At 39.6% G+C, this 18365-nt stretch overlaps 2 protein-coding genes across 12 annotated transcripts in view; both read left to right on the top strand.

The window, feature by feature from the left end:
* Positions 1–13932, top strand: part of plecb (plectin b) — a 197232-nt gene extending 183300 nt beyond the window's left edge. For 6 of the 7 annotated variants that reach the window (XM_057341180.1, XM_057341176.1, XM_057341179.1 and 3 more), the window contains exons 31-34: positions 1077–4430; positions 5105–11880; positions 12414–12515; positions 12669–13932. In XM_057341180.1, the coding sequence (XP_057197163.1) occupies positions 1077–4430; positions 5105–11197 (9447 nt within the window). In that variant the 3' untranslated portion in view covers positions 11198–11880; positions 12414–12515; positions 12669–13932. Of the gene's footprint in view, positions 1–1076; positions 4431–5104; positions 11881–12277; positions 12516–12668 lie in introns of all 7 variants that reach the window. The other variant, XM_057341175.1, reaches the window with a different exon arrangement.
* A 1285-nt stretch (positions 13933–15217) lies between these two features.
* Positions 15218–18365, top strand: part of macf1b (microtubule actin crosslinking factor 1b) — a 96263-nt gene continuing 93115 nt past the window's right edge. For 2 of the 5 annotated variants that reach the window (XM_057341193.1, XM_057341190.1), the window contains exon 1: positions 15219–16523. Coding sequence is in view for 3 of the 5 variants with exons in the window: in XM_057341186.1 (XP_057197169.1) it covers positions 16160–16256; positions 16342–16523 (279 nt within the window). In the remaining 2 variants the exon portion in view is untranslated. Of the gene's footprint in view, positions 16524–18365 lie in introns of all 5 variants that reach the window. The other 3 variants (XM_057341189.1, XM_057341186.1, XM_057341187.1) reach the window with 3 other exon arrangements.

Below are 18365 nucleotides of genomic sequence, written 5' to 3'. Positions count from 1 at the left end.
GGCTGCGTCTTCTGGAGGTCGCATTTGTCGACCGCATTTCAGGTTTTATTTCAGAAAAGCAACTATTACTAGATTTTAAGGTAAGAAGAACTCTACAATAATTAAGTCTTACTAGAAATAAATGTTAAATGTTTTTAAACTGAAATGAGAGAACCTTGATGACATGTGGCCAACAAATGCGACTTCCGGAGGACGCAGCCTTTGAATTAAGAAGCAGCTAGTGTCAGGCTTCAGGCTCATGCGGTGAGCACGGGACATAAATGCCAGCAGCGAAAAGCAAATCACCAAGGGGATTGAGCGAGCGGAGTGGAATTTTTTTTAGAAATGTGCTCTCTGCTCCGTGAGAAATTGTACCGATCTGCTCCCTGCTACTCTCTTGATCCACTTTGCTCACATGCTCTGACTCCTACTGCCCTTATGTTTAACAAGGTTATTTGAAACATTTCCCTCACTAACCTTTGCCTCACCTTTGCTGCATTTCTTTAACTGTGGGTGTGCTGCACTAAATTACATTACAACTATGCTCACTTTTTAAAGTTGACTATGTACTTGCTTGTGTTATTGAAATTAAGTTGATCTGTTGATCTTACCATTTTGTTTCTCTCTCTTCACTATGGTATATATTTGGGAACTTTCCACACAATGTATTAATCAGGTCCGAAGTTTTCATCAAAATACATTTAAAGAGTTAATACTTGAGGCTTTAGTATGACTTAAATGTTTATCTCTTTTAGAATCTGAGCACCTTGAGAAGCTTTATCTGACTGAAATGCAGCTAATTGTTTTTGGGAAGCTACTATGCATGTAGTTAGACATGTAGTTAGACTGTGGAGTGTTTTGAAAGTATGTCTCATATCTCCATACATTAATTATGCCATATTATACATATCAAATTCATTCCTTAATCTACCTGACTATTTGCTTGAATGTTTGACTGTTAATTACTTTAATACTTTAACACGATATGCCATGTATGCAAACTTGTCTTTCTTTGATCTAAACAATAACCTTAACACTTAACAGCCCGCAATGCTTAACCCTAATCATTTCTTTACCATTTACTTCCACTAATACAGAAAGCAGCTGAGAAACTTAAAGAGGAAGAAAGGAAAAAAATGGCTGAGATGCAGGCAGAGTTAGAAAAACAGAAGCAGCTAGCTGCAGCTCATGCCAAGGCCATTGCCAAAGCGGAGCAAGAGGCAAATGAACTCAAGCTCATGATGCAGCAGGAGGTTAGCAAACGAGAGATTGTTGCAGTGGATGCTGAAAGGCAGAAACACAACATCCAGCAGGAACTTCATGAGCTCAGAAACCTCTCAGAGCAACAGATCAAATCAAAGAGTCAGCAAGTGGAGGAGGCTCTGCTATGCCGGACCAAAATAGAGGAAGAGATCCGCATCATAAGACTTCAGCTGGAAACCACAGTGAAACAAAAGTCCACTGCGGAGGATGAGCTGAACCAGCTTAGGGACAAGGCTACAGAGGCAGATAGACTTCGCAAGGCAGCTCAGGAGGAGGCTGAGAAACTTCACAAGCAAGTTAATGAAGAGACCCAAAAGAAACGTCTGGCAGAGGAGGAATTAAAACTGAAGTCCGAAGCAGAGAAGGAGGCTGCTAGGCAGAAACAGAAAGCCCTCGACGACCTTGACAAGCTTAAGATGCAAGCAGAAGAGGCAGTGAGGCACATGAAACAAGCTGAGCTTGAAAAAGACAGGCAAAACAAACTTGCTCAAGAAGCAGCTCAGAAATCAGCCGCCACTGAGCTGGATAGCAAACGTATGTCCTTTGTTGAAAAGACAACCAAACTTGAGGAGTCACTGCGAGAGAAGCACGGGACTGTCATTCAACTTCAGGAGGAGGCAGAACGTCTCAAAAAGCAACACGAAGAGGCAGACAAGGCAAGGGAAGAAGCTGAGAAAGAATTAGAAAAATGGAGGCAAAAAGCCAATGAAGCCCTTCGTCTAAGGCTCCAGGCAGAGGAAGAGGCCCACAAGAAAACTCTTGCACAGGAAGATGCTGAAAAACAAAAGGAACAGGCTGAGCGGGAGGCCAAAAAACGGGCCAAAGCTGAGGAATCTGCCCTGAAACAGAAGGAGATGGCCGAACAAGAGCTGGAGCGGCAGAGGAAGCTGGCAGAGAGCACAGCACAACAAAAGCTTTCCGCAGAGCACGAGCTAATCCGCTTGAGGGCTGATTTTGAACATGCAGAGCAGCAAAGATCCTTGCTTGAGGATGAATTGTATCGTCTTAAGAATGAGGTTAGTGCAGCAGAGCAACAACGAAAGCAGCTTATGGACGAGCTTTCCAAAGTTAGAAGTGAAATGGAGATTCTATTGCAGATGAAAGCAAAGGCTGAAAAGGAAAGCATGTCTACCACTGAAAAAAGTAAACAACTCTTGGAAGCTGAAGCTGCTAAACTGAGGGACCTCGCAGATGAAGCAGGCAAGCTCCGTGCCATTGCTGAAGAGGCAAAGAGGCAGAGACATGTGGCTGAGGAGGAAGCAATGAGACAGAGAGCAGAAGCAGAGAGAATTCTTAAAGAGAAACTAGCTGCTATAAATGAGGCCACCCGCTTAAAAACTGAAGCAGAGATAGCACTTAAAGAAAAAGAGGCAGAAAATGAACGCCTTCGAAGAAACGCGGAGGATGAGGCTTACCAGAGAAAGGCTCTCGAAGACCAGGCGAGCCAGCACAAACAAGACATTGAACAGAAGATAGAACAGCTCAAGAAGTCCTCTGAAACCGAATTGGAAAGACAGAAATCGATAGTGGATGAAACTCTTAAACAGAAAAGAATAGTTGAGGAGGAAATTCGTATCTTGAAACTGAGCTTTGAGAAGGCTTCATCTGGAAAGCTTGATTTGGAGCTCGAACTCAATAAGCTGAAGAACATTGCTGAGGAAACACAACTAAGTAAGCTACGGACTGAGGAGGAAGCTGAGAAGCTCCGCAAACTTGCCCTTGAGGAGGAGAACAGGAGAAGGGAGGCTGAAGAAAAACTGAAAAAAATTACTGCGGCAGAACAGGAAGCAGCTCGACAGCGCCAGGCTGCCCAAGAAGAAGTAGAGCGTCTCAAAAAGAGAGCAGAAGAGGCCCGAAAGCAAAAAGAAGATGCTGATAAAGAGGCTGAGAGGCAAATACGTGCTGCCAAAGAGGCTGCCGAGAAAGCAATTTCAGCTGAGCAACAAGTCCAGACTGTTCTTGTTCAACAGAAAGAGGACAGCCTGGTGCAGAAAAAGCTCAAGGAAGAGTTTGAGAAAGCCAAAATGCTTGCACAAGAGGCTGAAAAAGCCAAGCAAAAAGCAGAGAGAGAGGCTGCCTTACTCCGCCTTCAAGCAGAAGAGGCAGACCTTCAACGACAGGCTGCTGAGGTCGAGGCAGCGCATCAAGCCAAAGCCCAGGAGGAAACTGAGAGGCTCAGAAAAGAGGCAGAGCTTGATGCAGAAAAGAGAGCTCAGGCTGAGGCAGCAGCACTGAAGCAAAAACAGCTGGCAGATGAAGAGATGGCTAGGCACAAGAAAATTGCAGAGCAGACACTTAAGCAGAAATCTCAGGTAGAGCAAGAACTTGCTAAAGTAAAGCTGAGGTTGGATGACACAGATAAACAGAAAAGTCTCCTAGATGAAGAGCTTCATCGCCTTAAGGATGAGGTCGGTGATGCTGTTAAACAGAAGGCCCAGGTAGAGGATGAACTGTTCAAAGTCAAGATTCAAATGGAGGAGCTTATTAAACTCAAGCTCAGAATTGAAGAGGAGAACCAACGTCTTATGCAGAAGGACAAGGACAACACCCAAAAATTTCTGGCTGAGGAAGCTGAAAACATGAAAAAGCTTGCTGAAGGAGCTGCCAGACTCAGCATCGAGGCACAGGAAACTGCTCGAATGAGACACATTGCTGAAGCTGATCTCGCTGAACAAAGAGCACTTGCTGAAAAGATGCTTAAAGAAAAGATGCAAGCTATTCAGGAGGCATCTAAACTTAGAGCTGAGGCAGAAATGTTACAGAGACAAAAAGATCTTGCCCAGGAGCAAGCTCAAAAGCTCCTTGAAGACAAACAGCTAATGCAGCAACGACTTGAGGAGGAAACTGAAGGCTTCCAAAAATCATTAGAAGCTGAGCGCAGAAGACAGCTGAATATAACAGCTGAGGCAGAAAAACTTAGACTTCAGGTGTCCCAACTCAGTGATGCCCAGTCCAGAGCTGAGGAGGAAGCCAGGAAATTCAAAATGCAAGCAGATGAGATCAGTGCTCAGCTTCATGCTACAGAACTTGCCTCCAAAGAGAAAATGACAGTTGTCGAAAAATTGGAAATAAAGAGGTTGAGCAGTGACAGAGAAGCAGATGAATTGCGCAAAGCCATTGCTGAACTTGAGAAAGAGAAAGCAAAATTGAAAAATGAGGCTGAGGAGTTACAGAAAAAGTCCAAAGAGGTATTGTGTTAAACATGTAGTAAATTTGAAGCTTATGTCTTTGTTAACCCTCTCTCTCTGAAAACTAACATTACCATATCATAACAACCCATCACTTGTCACTTAGGGTGTGTTCACACTTGGCAGGTTTCCAAATAAACTCTCATATGGTTTGACTGAAATCTAATTATAATATGGACCAACACATAAACGAAGCAGAAACAGTATGTGATAACAAGATGCGGCCCTAAAAGTCACAATATTTTAAATCACACAGTGGTTATTAGTGTACAATGGAGGACTTTCTGGCACTGTTTTGACTCCTTTAAACATTTTATAAGCTATTCCTGTGTTCTTGGCTGGTAAAAATACCACCATCAGAAAAGGTCAGAAAAGCAAATAGTTAGCACACAACATCGATTCAAATGTTTAAGTTTCATTGCAAAGTATACATCATAAAAGCTGACCAATCTGGTTGTGACCTTATCCTTATGCCTGTAGGTCCAATTTTGTACGTTCTGTATTGAAAATGTTGTACAAAGGACAAAATGTATTGTTCTTTTTGGTCCGGACAAAATAATAGAACCAAACTACAAGTGTTAACACACATATAAAGATAATCTGAAACAATTTAAATTCAGTTTTACCCTTTTTGATGTTTTAACTTTGTTTATTGTTTTTTTCTTTTTTTATAGATAGCAAATGCTCAGCAAGAGCAAATTAAACAGGAGAAAACAATTCTACAGCAGACATTCATGTCAGAAAAGGACATGCTGTTGAAAAAAGAAAAACAAATTGAGGAAGAAAAAAATAAGTTAGAGAACCAATTTGAAGAGGAGATCAGAAAAGCAAAAGCCTTAAAAGACGAGCAGGAACGTCAGAGAAAACAGATGGAGGATGAAAAAATGAAACTGAAGGCCACTCTGGATGCTGCTCTAAATAAACAAAAAGAGGCTGAACAAGAGATGCTCAACAAGCAAAAAGAAATGCAAGAACTTGAGAGAAAAAAGCTTGAACGAGAGAGGATGCTTGCTGAGGAGAACCAGCAACTGCGTGAGAAACTTCAGCAGCTGGAGGTTGCTCAAAAAGTCACTGAGGTGACAGAAAGCAAAAGAGTCCTGAATGGACAAAGTATTTGTGTGGAGGTTGACAGTTTCCCTGCATTAGCTTTTGATGGCATCCGCGAGAAGGTGCCTGCAAGCAGACTTTTTGACATAGGACTTCTAAGCAAAGTGGATTATGATAAGCTTCAGAGGGGTGAAACCACAGTGCAAGAACTCAGCAAGACAGACCAACTTAGAACAATTCTCAAGGGCAAGGATTGCATTAGTGGCCTACTTGTTCATCCAAATAACAAGATGCCTTTCTATCAAGCCATCAAGGACAAGAAGATTGCTCCTGGGACAGGTCTAGTGCTCCTGGAGGCACAGGCAGCCTCTGGTTACATAATTGACCCAGTGAAAAACAAGAAACTATCTGTCAACGAAGCAGTAAAAGAGGGTCTCATTGGTCCTGAAATTCACAACAAAATGCTGTCTGCAGAGAGAGCTGTTACTGGTTACAAGGATCCATACACAGAAGCAAAGATCTCACTCTTTGAAGCAATGAAGAAGGGTCTCATTGGGCAGGATCATGCCATTAGATTGCTGGAAGCTCAGATAGCATCAGGTGGCATTATCGATCCAGTCAACAGTCACCGTGTGCCAACTGAAATAGCTTGTAAGCAGGGTCAGCTAGACGCAGCCACCAATAAAATCCTACAGAATCCCTCAGATGATTTAAAGGGATTCTATGATCCAAATACCCAAGAAAATACTACATACCAAAAGCTAATGGAAAGATGCATAACAGATCCAGAAACAGGATTCCTTCTTCTGCCCATCTCAGAGGAGGCTGCCTTAAATGCCAGAACATGCAATGATGAGGAAACAAAGGATGTTTTTGACAAGACAACTGTATCCATACCATTTGGAATATTTAAAGGAAAGACTGTTACCATATGGGAAATAATAAACTCTGAGTACTTCACGGATGACCAGAAAAAAGATCTTATCCGTCAATACAAAACAGGAAAGATTACAGTTGAAAAAATCATCAAAATAGTTCTAACTGTGGCAGCAGAAAAAGAGAAAAAGAATGAACTTGCCTTTGAAGGCCTGAGAGCACCTGTTCCTGCCTCAAAACTACTTGAATCCAAAGTTATTGACAAAGACCTCTACAACAAATTGCAAAGGGGACAACTCTGTGTAAAGGAAGTGTCTGAAATGGAGAATGTGCAGAAAGCCTTGAAGGGCACAGACTGCATTGCAGGAGTAATTATTGATTCCACGAAACAAACAATGTCTTTTTATAATGCAATGAAGAAGAACATGATGAGATCTGAGCTCGCTCTTAATCTTTTAGAAGCACAGGCTGCCACAGGATACATTGTTGATCCTGTTAAAAATCAAAAACATACAGTAGATGAAGCTGTCAAAGCAGGTGTCGTCGGCCCAGAGCTTCATGAAAAACTTCTGTCTGCTGAGAGAGCTGTCACAGGCTACAAAGATCCATACACTGGAAAAACAATTTCTCTGTTTGAAGCAATGAAAAAATATCTGATCATGAAAGATCGGGGTATTCGACTTCTTGATGCACAGCTGGCAACAGGAGGCATTATTGATCCAGTTCAAAGTCATCGTATTCCTCATGACATTGCCTGCATAAGGGGTTGTTTTGATGATGCAACTCACAAGTCTTTGACCAGTCTAACTGATGATGTTAAAGGATACTTTGATCCAAACACACAGGAAGATGTGACTTATCTGCAGCTTATTAAAAGATGTATTACGGACAAAAAGACTCGACTTCAGCTTCTGCCTCTGTCTGAGCAAGCCATTAATGCCAAGGAAGAGCTGAAGTACACTGAGGCCCAAACCAGAGATGCAATGACTCAGTCAACTGTTGAGGTTCAGAGTGGACCTTTCAAAGGGAAAAAAGTAACCATATGGGAGCTCATCAACTCTAACTATCTTACAGAGGAGCAGAGGCTTGACCTAATGAGGCAATACAGATCCGGTAAAATTACAATTGAAAAGATCACAAAGATTTTAATTGAAATTATAAATGTGAAAGAGAACAGGAACCCAGAAGAGAAGTGCTTTAAAGGTCTCAGGGCCCCCGTTCTAGCAAAGTCGTTGTTTGACTCCAAAATCATTGACAAATTCACATATGATTTGTTGGAACAAGGCAAAAAAACTCCAGAGGAGGTCAGTAAAAACAGTTTGATCCACAAATATCTCCAAGGCTCTGAAAGCATTGCTGGAGTTTACCTTGAACCTGCACAAGAGAAAGTTAGCATCTACCAAGCAATGAAAAAGAAATTCCTCAGACAGAACACAGGAATTGCCTTGCTTGAAGCTCAAGCTGCCACAGGTTTCATTGTGGATCCTTTGAGAAATGAGTTTCTCAGTGTTGATGATGCTGTTAAAGCGGGGCTTGTTGGTCCTGAGCTTCATGAGAAACTTCTCTCTGCTGAAAAAGCCATCACTGGCTATAAAGACCCATTTACAGGCAATAAGATCTCCCTACACCAAGCCATGGAGAAAGAACTTATCCTAAAAGAACACGCCATGCCACTCTTGGAGGCACAATTGGCAGCAGGTGGAATTATTGATCCAGTAAACAGTCACCGTGTTCCTATTGATATTGCAATCCAGAGGGGATATTTTAGCAAACAGCTAGCCAGCATTACTGAAAGCAAGTACTTCTCTGATCCTGCCAGTGATGAGAACATATCTTACAAAGTATTGAAAGACAAGTGTATGACAGACCCTGAAACAGGATTAAATCTGTTGAAACTCTCTAAACCACAGGCCCCAACAGTTGTGGAGAAAACTTACCTTTACAGTGAAGAACAAACCCAAAGTGATTTGTCCACTACTCAGATTGATCTACCCATTGAAGGCCAGGGTTCTATGTCTCTATGGGATGTTATGAATTCTAATCTGCTGCCTGAGGAGCAAAGGACTCAGCTTCTAGAGGAATATCGTTCTGGCAAAATAACAAAAGAACGGATGATAATCATTATCATTGAAATTATAGAGCAGAAGGAAGTTGTTGTAGGTGGAGGCATTCAGAGCAACAGCACAAGACGACGCCAAATCACCATTGAAGATCTCTATAATGCCCGCATTATTGACCTTGAGACCTACAACTTGTTTAAGAAGGAGAAAAAGACTATGCACGATGTAATTGAGATGGAGAGTGTTAAACAGTATTTGTATGGTACTGGTAGTGTTGCTGGTGTGGTGACTGATTCCAATTCCAAGATCAGCATTTATGAAGCTATGAAGAGAGGATTCTTGAAGCCAGACACTGCAGTCGGTCTCTTAGAGGCTCAAGCATCTACTGGATTCGTCATTGATCCCATCAGGAATGAGATGCTTACAGTAGATGAGGCAGTGCGCAAGGGTGTGGTTGGGCCAGAAATTCACGACAAGCTTTTGTCTGCAGAGAGAGCAGTCACCGGCTATAAGGATCCATATAGTGGCAAGGTCATCTCCCTATTCCAGGCGATGAAAAAAGAACTTGTCCTAGAGGACTATGCCCTAAGGCTACTTGAAGCTCAAACAGCTACAGGTGGAATTATTGATCCAGAATTTCACTTTCATCTACCAACAGACATCGCCACACAACGTGGATACATTAACAAAGAGACAACTGAAAAGATGGCAGATGAGGTTAAAGGATATGTCGACCCATTAACTGATGATAAAGTGTCATATGCTCAGCTTCTCAAAAGATGCAAGGTTGACCAAAATGGGCTCTATTTGTTGTCTTTAGCAGACAGAAGGTTGTTGTTCAAAGGTATCCGAAAGGACATTACAATAGAGGAGTTGCTCCTCTCCAAAGTCATTGATGAACAAACAGTCACTGAACTTAATGAGGGACTGTTATCAATGGATGAGCTGAGCAGTAAATTGCGGAATTATCTGCAGGGTTCAAGTTCTATTGCCGGTGTTTATGTGGAGTCCACCAAAGACCGTCTATCCATCTACCAAGCCATGAAAAAGAACATGATAAGGCCAGGTACTGCTTTTGAATTGCTTGAAGCTCAAGCAGCCACAGGTTATATCATTGACCCTATTAAGAACCTCAAGTTATCTGTCAATGAAGCCATTAAGATGGGAATTGTGGGTCCAGAGTTCAAAGACAAGCTCCTGTCAGCTGAGAGAGCTGTGACTGGCTACAGAGATCCTTATACAGGCAAAACAATCTCACTTTTCCAAGCTATGAAAAAGGGCCTTATTTTAAGAGACCATGGAATTCGTCTTCTGGAAGCTCAGATTGCCACTGGTGGAATCATTGATCCTGAGCAGAGTCACCGCTTGCCAGTCGAAGTGGCCTACAACCGAGGTTTCTTCGATGAGGAGATGAATGAGATCCTCAGTGACCCATCAGATGACACCAAGGGGTTCTTTGACCCAAACACAGAAGAAAATCTCACTTACCTGCAACTGATGGAGAGGTGTATTATAGACCCGGATACAGGTCTTGTGCTCCTTCTTCTAAAGGAAAAGAAACATGAGAGAAAGACTTCTTCCAAATCCTCAGTTCGTAAACGCAGAGTTGTCATCGTAGATCCTGATTCAGGCAAAGAGATGTCCGTGTATGAAGCCTACCACAAAGGTCTAATTGACCATCAGACATATCTTGAACTTTCAGAACAAGAATGTGAATGGGAAGAAATTACAATGACATCATCAGATGGGGTAGAGAAGTCCATATTAATTGACAGAAGGTCGGGTCGACAGTATGACATTGAGGATGCTATTGCAAGAGGCCTTATTGATCGTACTGCAATTGACCAATACCGCTCTGGCACTCTTTCAATCACAGAATTTGCTGATATGTTATGTGGGAACATGGGAGGTTTCCGTTCCCGATCCTCCTCCTTTGGATCTACCGCCTCTTATCCAATGAGCCCCATACCTTCAATTAAAACTCCTGCAACTATATGGAATGATCCAACAGAGGAGACTGGTCCTGTGGCTGGAATTCTTGATACAGACAGTCTAGAAAAAGTTTCAATCACTGAAGCCATGCATAGGGGCTTAGTGGATTCTATAACTGGCCAGAGACTTTTAGAGGCACAGGCTTGCACCGGTGGTATATTAGACCCATCTACTGGAGAGAAATTCACAGTTGGCGAAGCAACAGAGAAAGGGCTTGTGGATAAGATAATGGTTGATAGACTCAACCTAGCCCAGAAAGCTTTCAATGGATTTGAGGATCCTCGGACTAAAGTCAAAATGTCTGCTGCACAGGCCCTCAAAAAAGGCTGGCTTTATTATGAAGCAGGACAGCGATTCCTGGAGGTGCAGTATCTCACTGGTGGCCTTATCGAGCCAGAAGCTTCAGGACGAATGTCTCTAGAGGAGGCAATTCGAAAAGGTTCAATTGATGGTCGTACAGCCCAAAAGCTAAGAGATGTGAGTGCTTACAACAAATACCTTACATGTCCTAAAACCAAACTAAAGATTTCCTACAAAGATGCCATGGACAGAAGCATGGTTGAGGAGGGATATGGCCTTAGGCTTCTTGAAGCTTCATCAATGTCCAGTAAAGGTCTCTACAGTCCCTATAACGTCAGTGGTGCTGCATCTGCCTCTGGCTCTCGGTCTGGGTCCAGGACAGGCTCTAGGTCTGGTTCAAGAAGAGGAAGCGTTGATGCTACAGGTTCTGGATTCAACATGAACTTTTCATCATCCTCCTACACTTCCTCTACTTACAGCCGCAGATTTTAAGTTGACCCCACAATGGACCTGTCACACAGGGTCCTTTATATCAGCTCACTACACTTACATATTACATAGAAATGAATTAGACATTAAAAGAGTGCTTTTATTTTGCCCTGCATTTTTTATATGCATTGCAAAAACTACAAGTACCGTTATCTGTAAACAGTTACGTTTTTATTTTCATATAGTTTGGATGCCTACAATCTTTAAACTAGTCGCTTAGCTCTAATCGTTGTTATCTAATTTAAGATATTTTTCACCCAATACTGACAAGATTTTATTTGATATTTCATATAGCATTCATTTCTACGTCTTATTTTAGAAGGGGAGAGGGTGTTTCAGGTTAATGTACCAGAAGATATAACTAGCTTGACAAGAAATTTTCAAGTTGACTCTAGACTGTTAGGCAGCAATTTCAAGAATGTCCAGAAATCAATACACATAAACATTAACTCTAAAGAAGAACTGCTAGTATAAGAAGCCGCATTTTTATCAGCTGGGTTTACTGTTATGAAAGTCCAATACATATCCCAAGTCCTTGCAAAACTTACTGCTCCTGAATGCCAAGGCCAAGATTCACTGTCAGTCCTCCAGTGGTGTATTGTCCAGTGAAGATTTGAGATGTCTCAGATGTCTGATCCATTCCACACTCATAACATCTGAACAGATCTGGATGAATTTTAGTACTTGTAAGTTGAACAAAATTCTAATATATTGCATCTTAATTTTTAAAGACAACACTGATGTTGTCTCTTATTTATCTTGCACTGTTCTTCTGTGGTAGGAGGACGCTGTGGTTTATTCAAATATTGCTGCCTCTTTCGTAGTTATGTGAATAGTATATACAGCTGCTGAAAAAATTAAGAGACCACTCCAAAATTATTTTCCTATTGTTTATTTATATGTACATGTTTAAGTAAAATCTTTTTTTTTAATTCGGTGGACTAGTGACAACATTTCTTCCAAATTCTAAATAAACAATTTTATTTGCAGAAAGTTGAAATGGGCATCTTTGCAGTCTTTCACATTGCTGTTGGGTAACTTTGTCACAGTAACAGTTTTTTTATTTATTTTTATATTCAACAGACACTGGACTGGAATTGCCACTCCTGATTAAAGGCAAAAGTGGAGTGGTCTCTGCGGTTGTATTTGCTTTGTATATGCTGTAGACTTTTCTGGACCCAGATAATATTTTTTTGTCCCATGTCACATTTTTTGACAGAGGTCACCAATTAATAGAGGTGAACTTAACGATGCTGCGCATTTGGTCTTCGATCACGAGATAAATGATGCTCAACAGCAGCTCACATCCTCAGACATTCAGGTAAATACTGAATATGCATACTTCTCTGTTATAGTATTTCTGTAGCATATGCATGTATGTTTGATACATAGAATGTTTTTGTTTCCCTTCATTTACTGTTTTGTTGGCTTGTTTAATTTTGTTGGTTCATTGTTTTTTTTATGTTGCTTATAGATCCTCACTGAGACTTTACTCCTTCCATTGCATCTATCATTTGCATGAAGACATTAGAGGCTAGGGCTACCTTGAAGCCTTGGATATCATACCAGGAACAGCCACTTTGGTGAACTGCTCCTTTAGTATTTTGAAATTCACCTCAAATGAGAAATTGACTTGGGACTTTACATGTAGTTTTTGCAGCCCCTTTGCAGAGTTTATTAAAAAAAAGATTTCAAATAAAACATTATGCATTAGATGCATTACTCTTTGTATTACATGTTCAGAGAGACTACATATTTTTACATTATACAGATAAAAATGCATCATTGACTGAATATATACTTGGGTTCATTTAATTTAGGTCAAGATCATTTTTCATTTTAAAATTTCCTGTGCCTAAACGTTTTTAATTTCTTTGTATTTGTCATTTGTTGGCTATCTACAGTATCTTTCTTTGCTTGTTTTTTTATTCAGTGCACTCTCTTGAAAGTACTTATTTTTTATGTAACATATTTGTTTTGCATGTTTTAGTAACTTGCCATAAAGTGCTTTAAAAGTTGAAGAATAGATTTTTTTAATATTACAAATAAACTGTATACAAAAGATTATATGAGTGTATGAAATACTAAATTGTGGATGAACAGTTTTTCTTCTTTTCATCAGATACTGGCAATAAAGAATGTGTTTTTAAGGATCATACAATATTCAAGTGTAATAAATATATTTTGGAGAGATCATTAGATATCATTAGATGATCATCCAGTAATACAGCGACATCGTTGCTGTCAGACTGAAGCCCTGTATTTCCAAAACTGCCAATTAACAGGAAATGACACTTCATTTTTTAAATAATTCAACACTGCCCTGTCGAAGCTAGTCAACTCTTTAATCGTTTTATTTGGTTAAATATTTGCAAAACACCCAGAGAAACCCGAAGGTACTTGATAAAAAATAATTTTGAGATGCAATATTAGTAGTATAATCATATACCGTCTCAAAAGTTTGATTGATTTATGACCCCACCTGTCAAAGATCTGTCAACCAGTCACTCAAATGGTTTATTGCCTGTCAATCTTGTTGACACTTATGTTTTATGGCTGTTGTTGGGGCTCCTCTGTCCCCCACCCTTCCTTCAGTGGGAGTAACTACATACCCCCCTCATCACTCCCTAATCAAAAAAGTGTGTTTTTCAGCCTGTTTGATTTTGCTATAGGCTATTTGTGAAAGACGGTTGTGTTTGTAAATTAGAGAGAGATAAAATAAATATTTATGTGGGGTTTTTGAGTGTGTTTTTTCCTTGTTTTATGGCTTTTATCATGCAAATGAGTGAATTGAGACTTGAGGTTTGCAATCTTATCAAAGTGTGACTGTCCCCCTACTATCCCAGGCAAGTCATTTTGACCAGTCAATCAAATTAGGCTGGGTTTTTTATGATCTGTCAGTCTCGTTTGACAGATTATATTTTATGACTGTGTGGTTGTACCCCCTGTAGTTGTCTATCTATCCCCTGGCCTGACAACCTACTGTTCTCACATTACAGTGTGAAACCTGTCTGCTGGGGCTGTATTAAATAAATTAAATGTTTATGTGATGTTTCATCTAAGAGTAAGTTGGTTCCAGGTTTAAGATTTTTATCTGATAAATAATTAAAGTGTTTGGGTCAGCATTTTGTCATTGTGGCATAAACTATATCTTTTTTTATTCAACGACATGCCCTGACATGTTCTTCCTGGTCATGGAGGAATGGGGGATTGTTTTTTGTTAGCACCTCTAAGGGGTGCGTTTCTAACAAATGGTATAGTCTTAAGACAATGAACCAAAAAAATGGTTTGGGTTTCCATCCTGACTGATTTTCTGGAGATGTCTGTATGTCTACGATCTGGTGTGACAGAAAATCTTTAATGTTTGTGTAAATTGTGTTAGTGACTCTTTTTTGATAATTTTAGCTTAAAAAAATCAAACATGTACTACATCTAGTTTAGGGTTAAACTTTTAAAACCTGGAATAACAAAAAAAAGACTAGTCAATATCTTCATATTCAATTGTCACAGTATACTGTTTTATTTAATAAATGTTAAGTTTCAGATGATATCTCAAGATCTACAAGAAGGAAAGTACTATCCCCTAGTTTATTTCTAACCCTAGGTTATAATATAATTGTTTAGCACTCATTTCAAAATTCAAGATTGATTACCGTATTCTTTAAAAGATGTAGAATAGTCAAATAACTTCTTCGCATTACAACGGTAGGGTTTTAAATGTAGCTTCTGTTAAAAGAGTTGTAGCTAAGGATGTGTTTATGGTAATAGGTTGAAGAGTTTTTTGGGGGACTCAAACACACCCACATCCCCTTTTCACAGCTTAACTCATGAGCTTGCAACAAACTGAAACTATAGTAACTGTTTCTTTTTAGTTTCAAACCTCTTCATCGCCGTTATTTCGTGCTGTACATCTGATAGTAAAGAAACCCAAGAAGTCTAAACAGTAAGTGTTTCCGTTTTACATTATTTTAATGGTATTTATTTGTAAGTGGTAAACAAATGGTTAAATGTTTTAACAGTTTGATTCAGATCTAAACTTTCAGACCTAGTAGTCTCTATAAGCAGTTTTTATGCCATTTATAACAGCAAATAAAGGAAATATATTTATTTTGTCCTGATTCCAGAAACTAATGAAAACGAATGCATTTCAATTCTTCCAATGCAGTGTGCATTTTTCATGCCGCCGTTTAGATTTAAAATTGGTAAACTGTAAATTAATTCCTCAAACAGAACTAGTTATACCATAAAATTGCTGTTTCATTAACCAAGCACAATTTTTTTTTTGATTTATCCAAAATCATAAAATTTTAGCACAATCTCTTCCATATTAAAATATGTCTAATAGTAATTTTTAGTGTTCCTTTGAAGAATCGCCTACACATTGAACCGTGACAATGATTTGTGAAGGGTTAATGATTTGCTGACACACAATAGTGATATAAAAGATTTTGCCGCTATGCTTGTTGTTTTGCTCTTTGGTGGCATTGATAGTTTTGGTTTTGTGTCTGATTTTATCTGTTTATGAATTTGCTGATGTCCCAATCTTAAAAAATACACAAAAAGTTGTTTTGAAGCGATATTTAGAAATGTTACGGTCCTTACATACCACATGTGCAATTTACTTTTAAGTAGTACATCTTAGTAGTAAGTAGATTTAAAACACTTGTCACTCTTTTGGTAATCTTTTGCAGTTGTAACATATAGGTCTATCTTCAGTTTTTATAATTGTAATGCCCAGCCAGCAGAGCGAGCTGTCACCCGAGTACTGACTCCATTCCACCCCTCTGCTGCCTCTGCATTCACTTCCTGTTTGGTGACTATTTAGTCTGAGACCACATGGGATCTCATTGCGAAGTATTGCCGGTATCACTGCCTTACCAAGTGTATCCCTGTATTCTCTGCCTGTTTTGTGTGTATGATTCTGCCTGGATATCTATTCTCTGATTACCCCTTTGTTTTGGTTGCATGGTTGGACTGATATTTCTGGATTTGACTAACTGCCTGCTTAATCACCTTTGCCTTTGGATTAACCTCATGTTTGTTGTACGTCGGACCCATCTTGGTATTGACCCTTTGCCTGTCTACTCAAGTCTGTTTATGCTACTCATCTAATAAACTGCCGCACATGGATTCTAACTCTGCCTTAGCGTCATCGTTACAGAATACTTCGTCTACTATGAATCCAGCGGAAGTTTCAAGTCTACAAGCAACACTTGCATATCAATGTGAAATGCTACAGAATTACCAGGAACAACTAATCAAGCTTCAAGCAATCAACGAACACATGACGCACTACCTCCGCTCCCTTCCACCACCTAACCCCAAAACGGTAAGCTTTGCTCTCCCGAATAAATTTGATGGTACGGCAGAACATTGTAAAGGCTTTGTACATTTAGGGCCATAAATATTTGGACAGAGGCACATTTTTTTTTATTTTAGCTGTGTATCAATATGTTTTCGAGTTACAGTTTTATAATAGATATTGTCTTAAATGCACACTCTCAGCTTTATTTAGAGTGTATTCACATCCAGATTAGCTAAAGGATTTAGGAATTACAGCTCTTTAATATGAAGCGCCCCCCTTTTTCAAGGGACCAAAAGTAATAGAACAGTTGAATAAAAAGCTGTTTTATTCACATGTATGGGCTTTTCCTTAAATAATTTTGTCATAAATGAAGCATGTTAAAGGTCTGGAGTTGATTCTACATGTGGTGTTTGCATTTGGAAGCTGTTGCTGTGAACCCACATCATGGGGTTCATGGAGATCGCCATGCAAGTGAAACAGACCATAGTTAGATTAAAAAAAACACTACAAATCCGTCAAAAAGATGCCAGGAACATTAAGAGCGGCACCTAACACAAAAGTTAGGTGCACCCAAATTTTCGACCGCATCGCATTTAACACCGCAGTTTTACAAGTTCACTTTTTTTTATAAATCGCTGTCCATATAAGCAATATTGACTTGTAAATGATTAACTAACAATCTGGTCAACATAAAGTTCTTTATTTGAAGCACAATTCTACAAGAAAGCAGGGCTCTAAACTAACACTTGAGAGAGGTGGCACTGGTGCTACCCAGTTATTCAGTTGGTGGCACCAGCCCTTAATTTGATAGCACCAGTCGTGGGGTGAGGTAAGAAAAAAGAATCACTAAAACGTCATTAAAATGTGTTTAACACATTAATAAATCAATTAGAAATTAATACAAATCATTGTTTATGATTGAATTATTTTTATTGTATATGTAAACTCTTTCAACACTTTACCATATTTAAAGCACATCTTTCTTAAAGCTACTTTCTTCCTTTATTTGTTGTGAACGACTCCTATAAGAGAACACAATTCCTTTAATATCAGTGAGTGTTTTTGGGCCCGTCCGTTGTTGTTTGATGAACATTATAAACAGAGATTTTTATTATGCTGCTGCCCCTTTAAGAGCTCGCGCAATATACTGGAACACGTGTTTTGTTTCCAAACTGTTTGGTCACGAAACAAACTGAATACCTTTACAAGGTTTCTTGTTAATATGGGAATTTTTAGGTTATTTTGTGTTAATATGTCCGTTTCAAAGTAAGAATGTGTGAAAGAGAACTCCGTTTAGTATTTTGTGCTCTGACTCTCTGGGCGCGCGCATATCTCAAACAACCCGCGTGACCTGGAGGCTTTTAGTGATTATTCTTCCTGAAAGCTGCATTGATACACGTTTGGCTTCTATCAATAGCGACTCACAAATAAATTGTATTTAGCGTGATGTATAACGTTTTGTATGCTTTGCAGTATTGTTAGAGATCTTTATACAATAGTTCAGTGCTTCAAGTTTAAACACGTGTTTCCTGCATTAGCTTCACATGCATACAATACTTGCAACACATTTCGTTATCTTTGCTGTTTTGTACCTTAGCAGGGGAAATTCTTGTATTCTGCATATTTATTTAAGTTGTAAGATTGAGCGCTTCACTCGTCTGCTCTTTCGGTCCTTCGCCTCTTAACCATAACCCGCGAATTACGTCTTTGGGGCGGGGGCACTGATAGATAATTAAATGGTTTAAGGAGGGGAGACGAAAATGAGTGACTGAATGCGCAGCTTGCGCAATATAACATTTCTGCGCATTAAATTTATAATACGCAAAAATTATATATTGATCAGTTTGACAGTCGCACCGGTGTGAC

This window comes from Triplophysa rosa, linkage group LG8, assembly GCF_024868665.1.
Source record: "Triplophysa rosa linkage group LG8, Trosa_1v2, whole genome shotgun sequence".
NCBI lineage: Eukaryota > Metazoa > Chordata > Actinopteri > Cypriniformes > Nemacheilidae > Triplophysa > Triplophysa rosa.
Note: the sequence above shows the minus strand (reverse complement) of the source record. Positions and strands in the feature narration are given on the sequence as shown.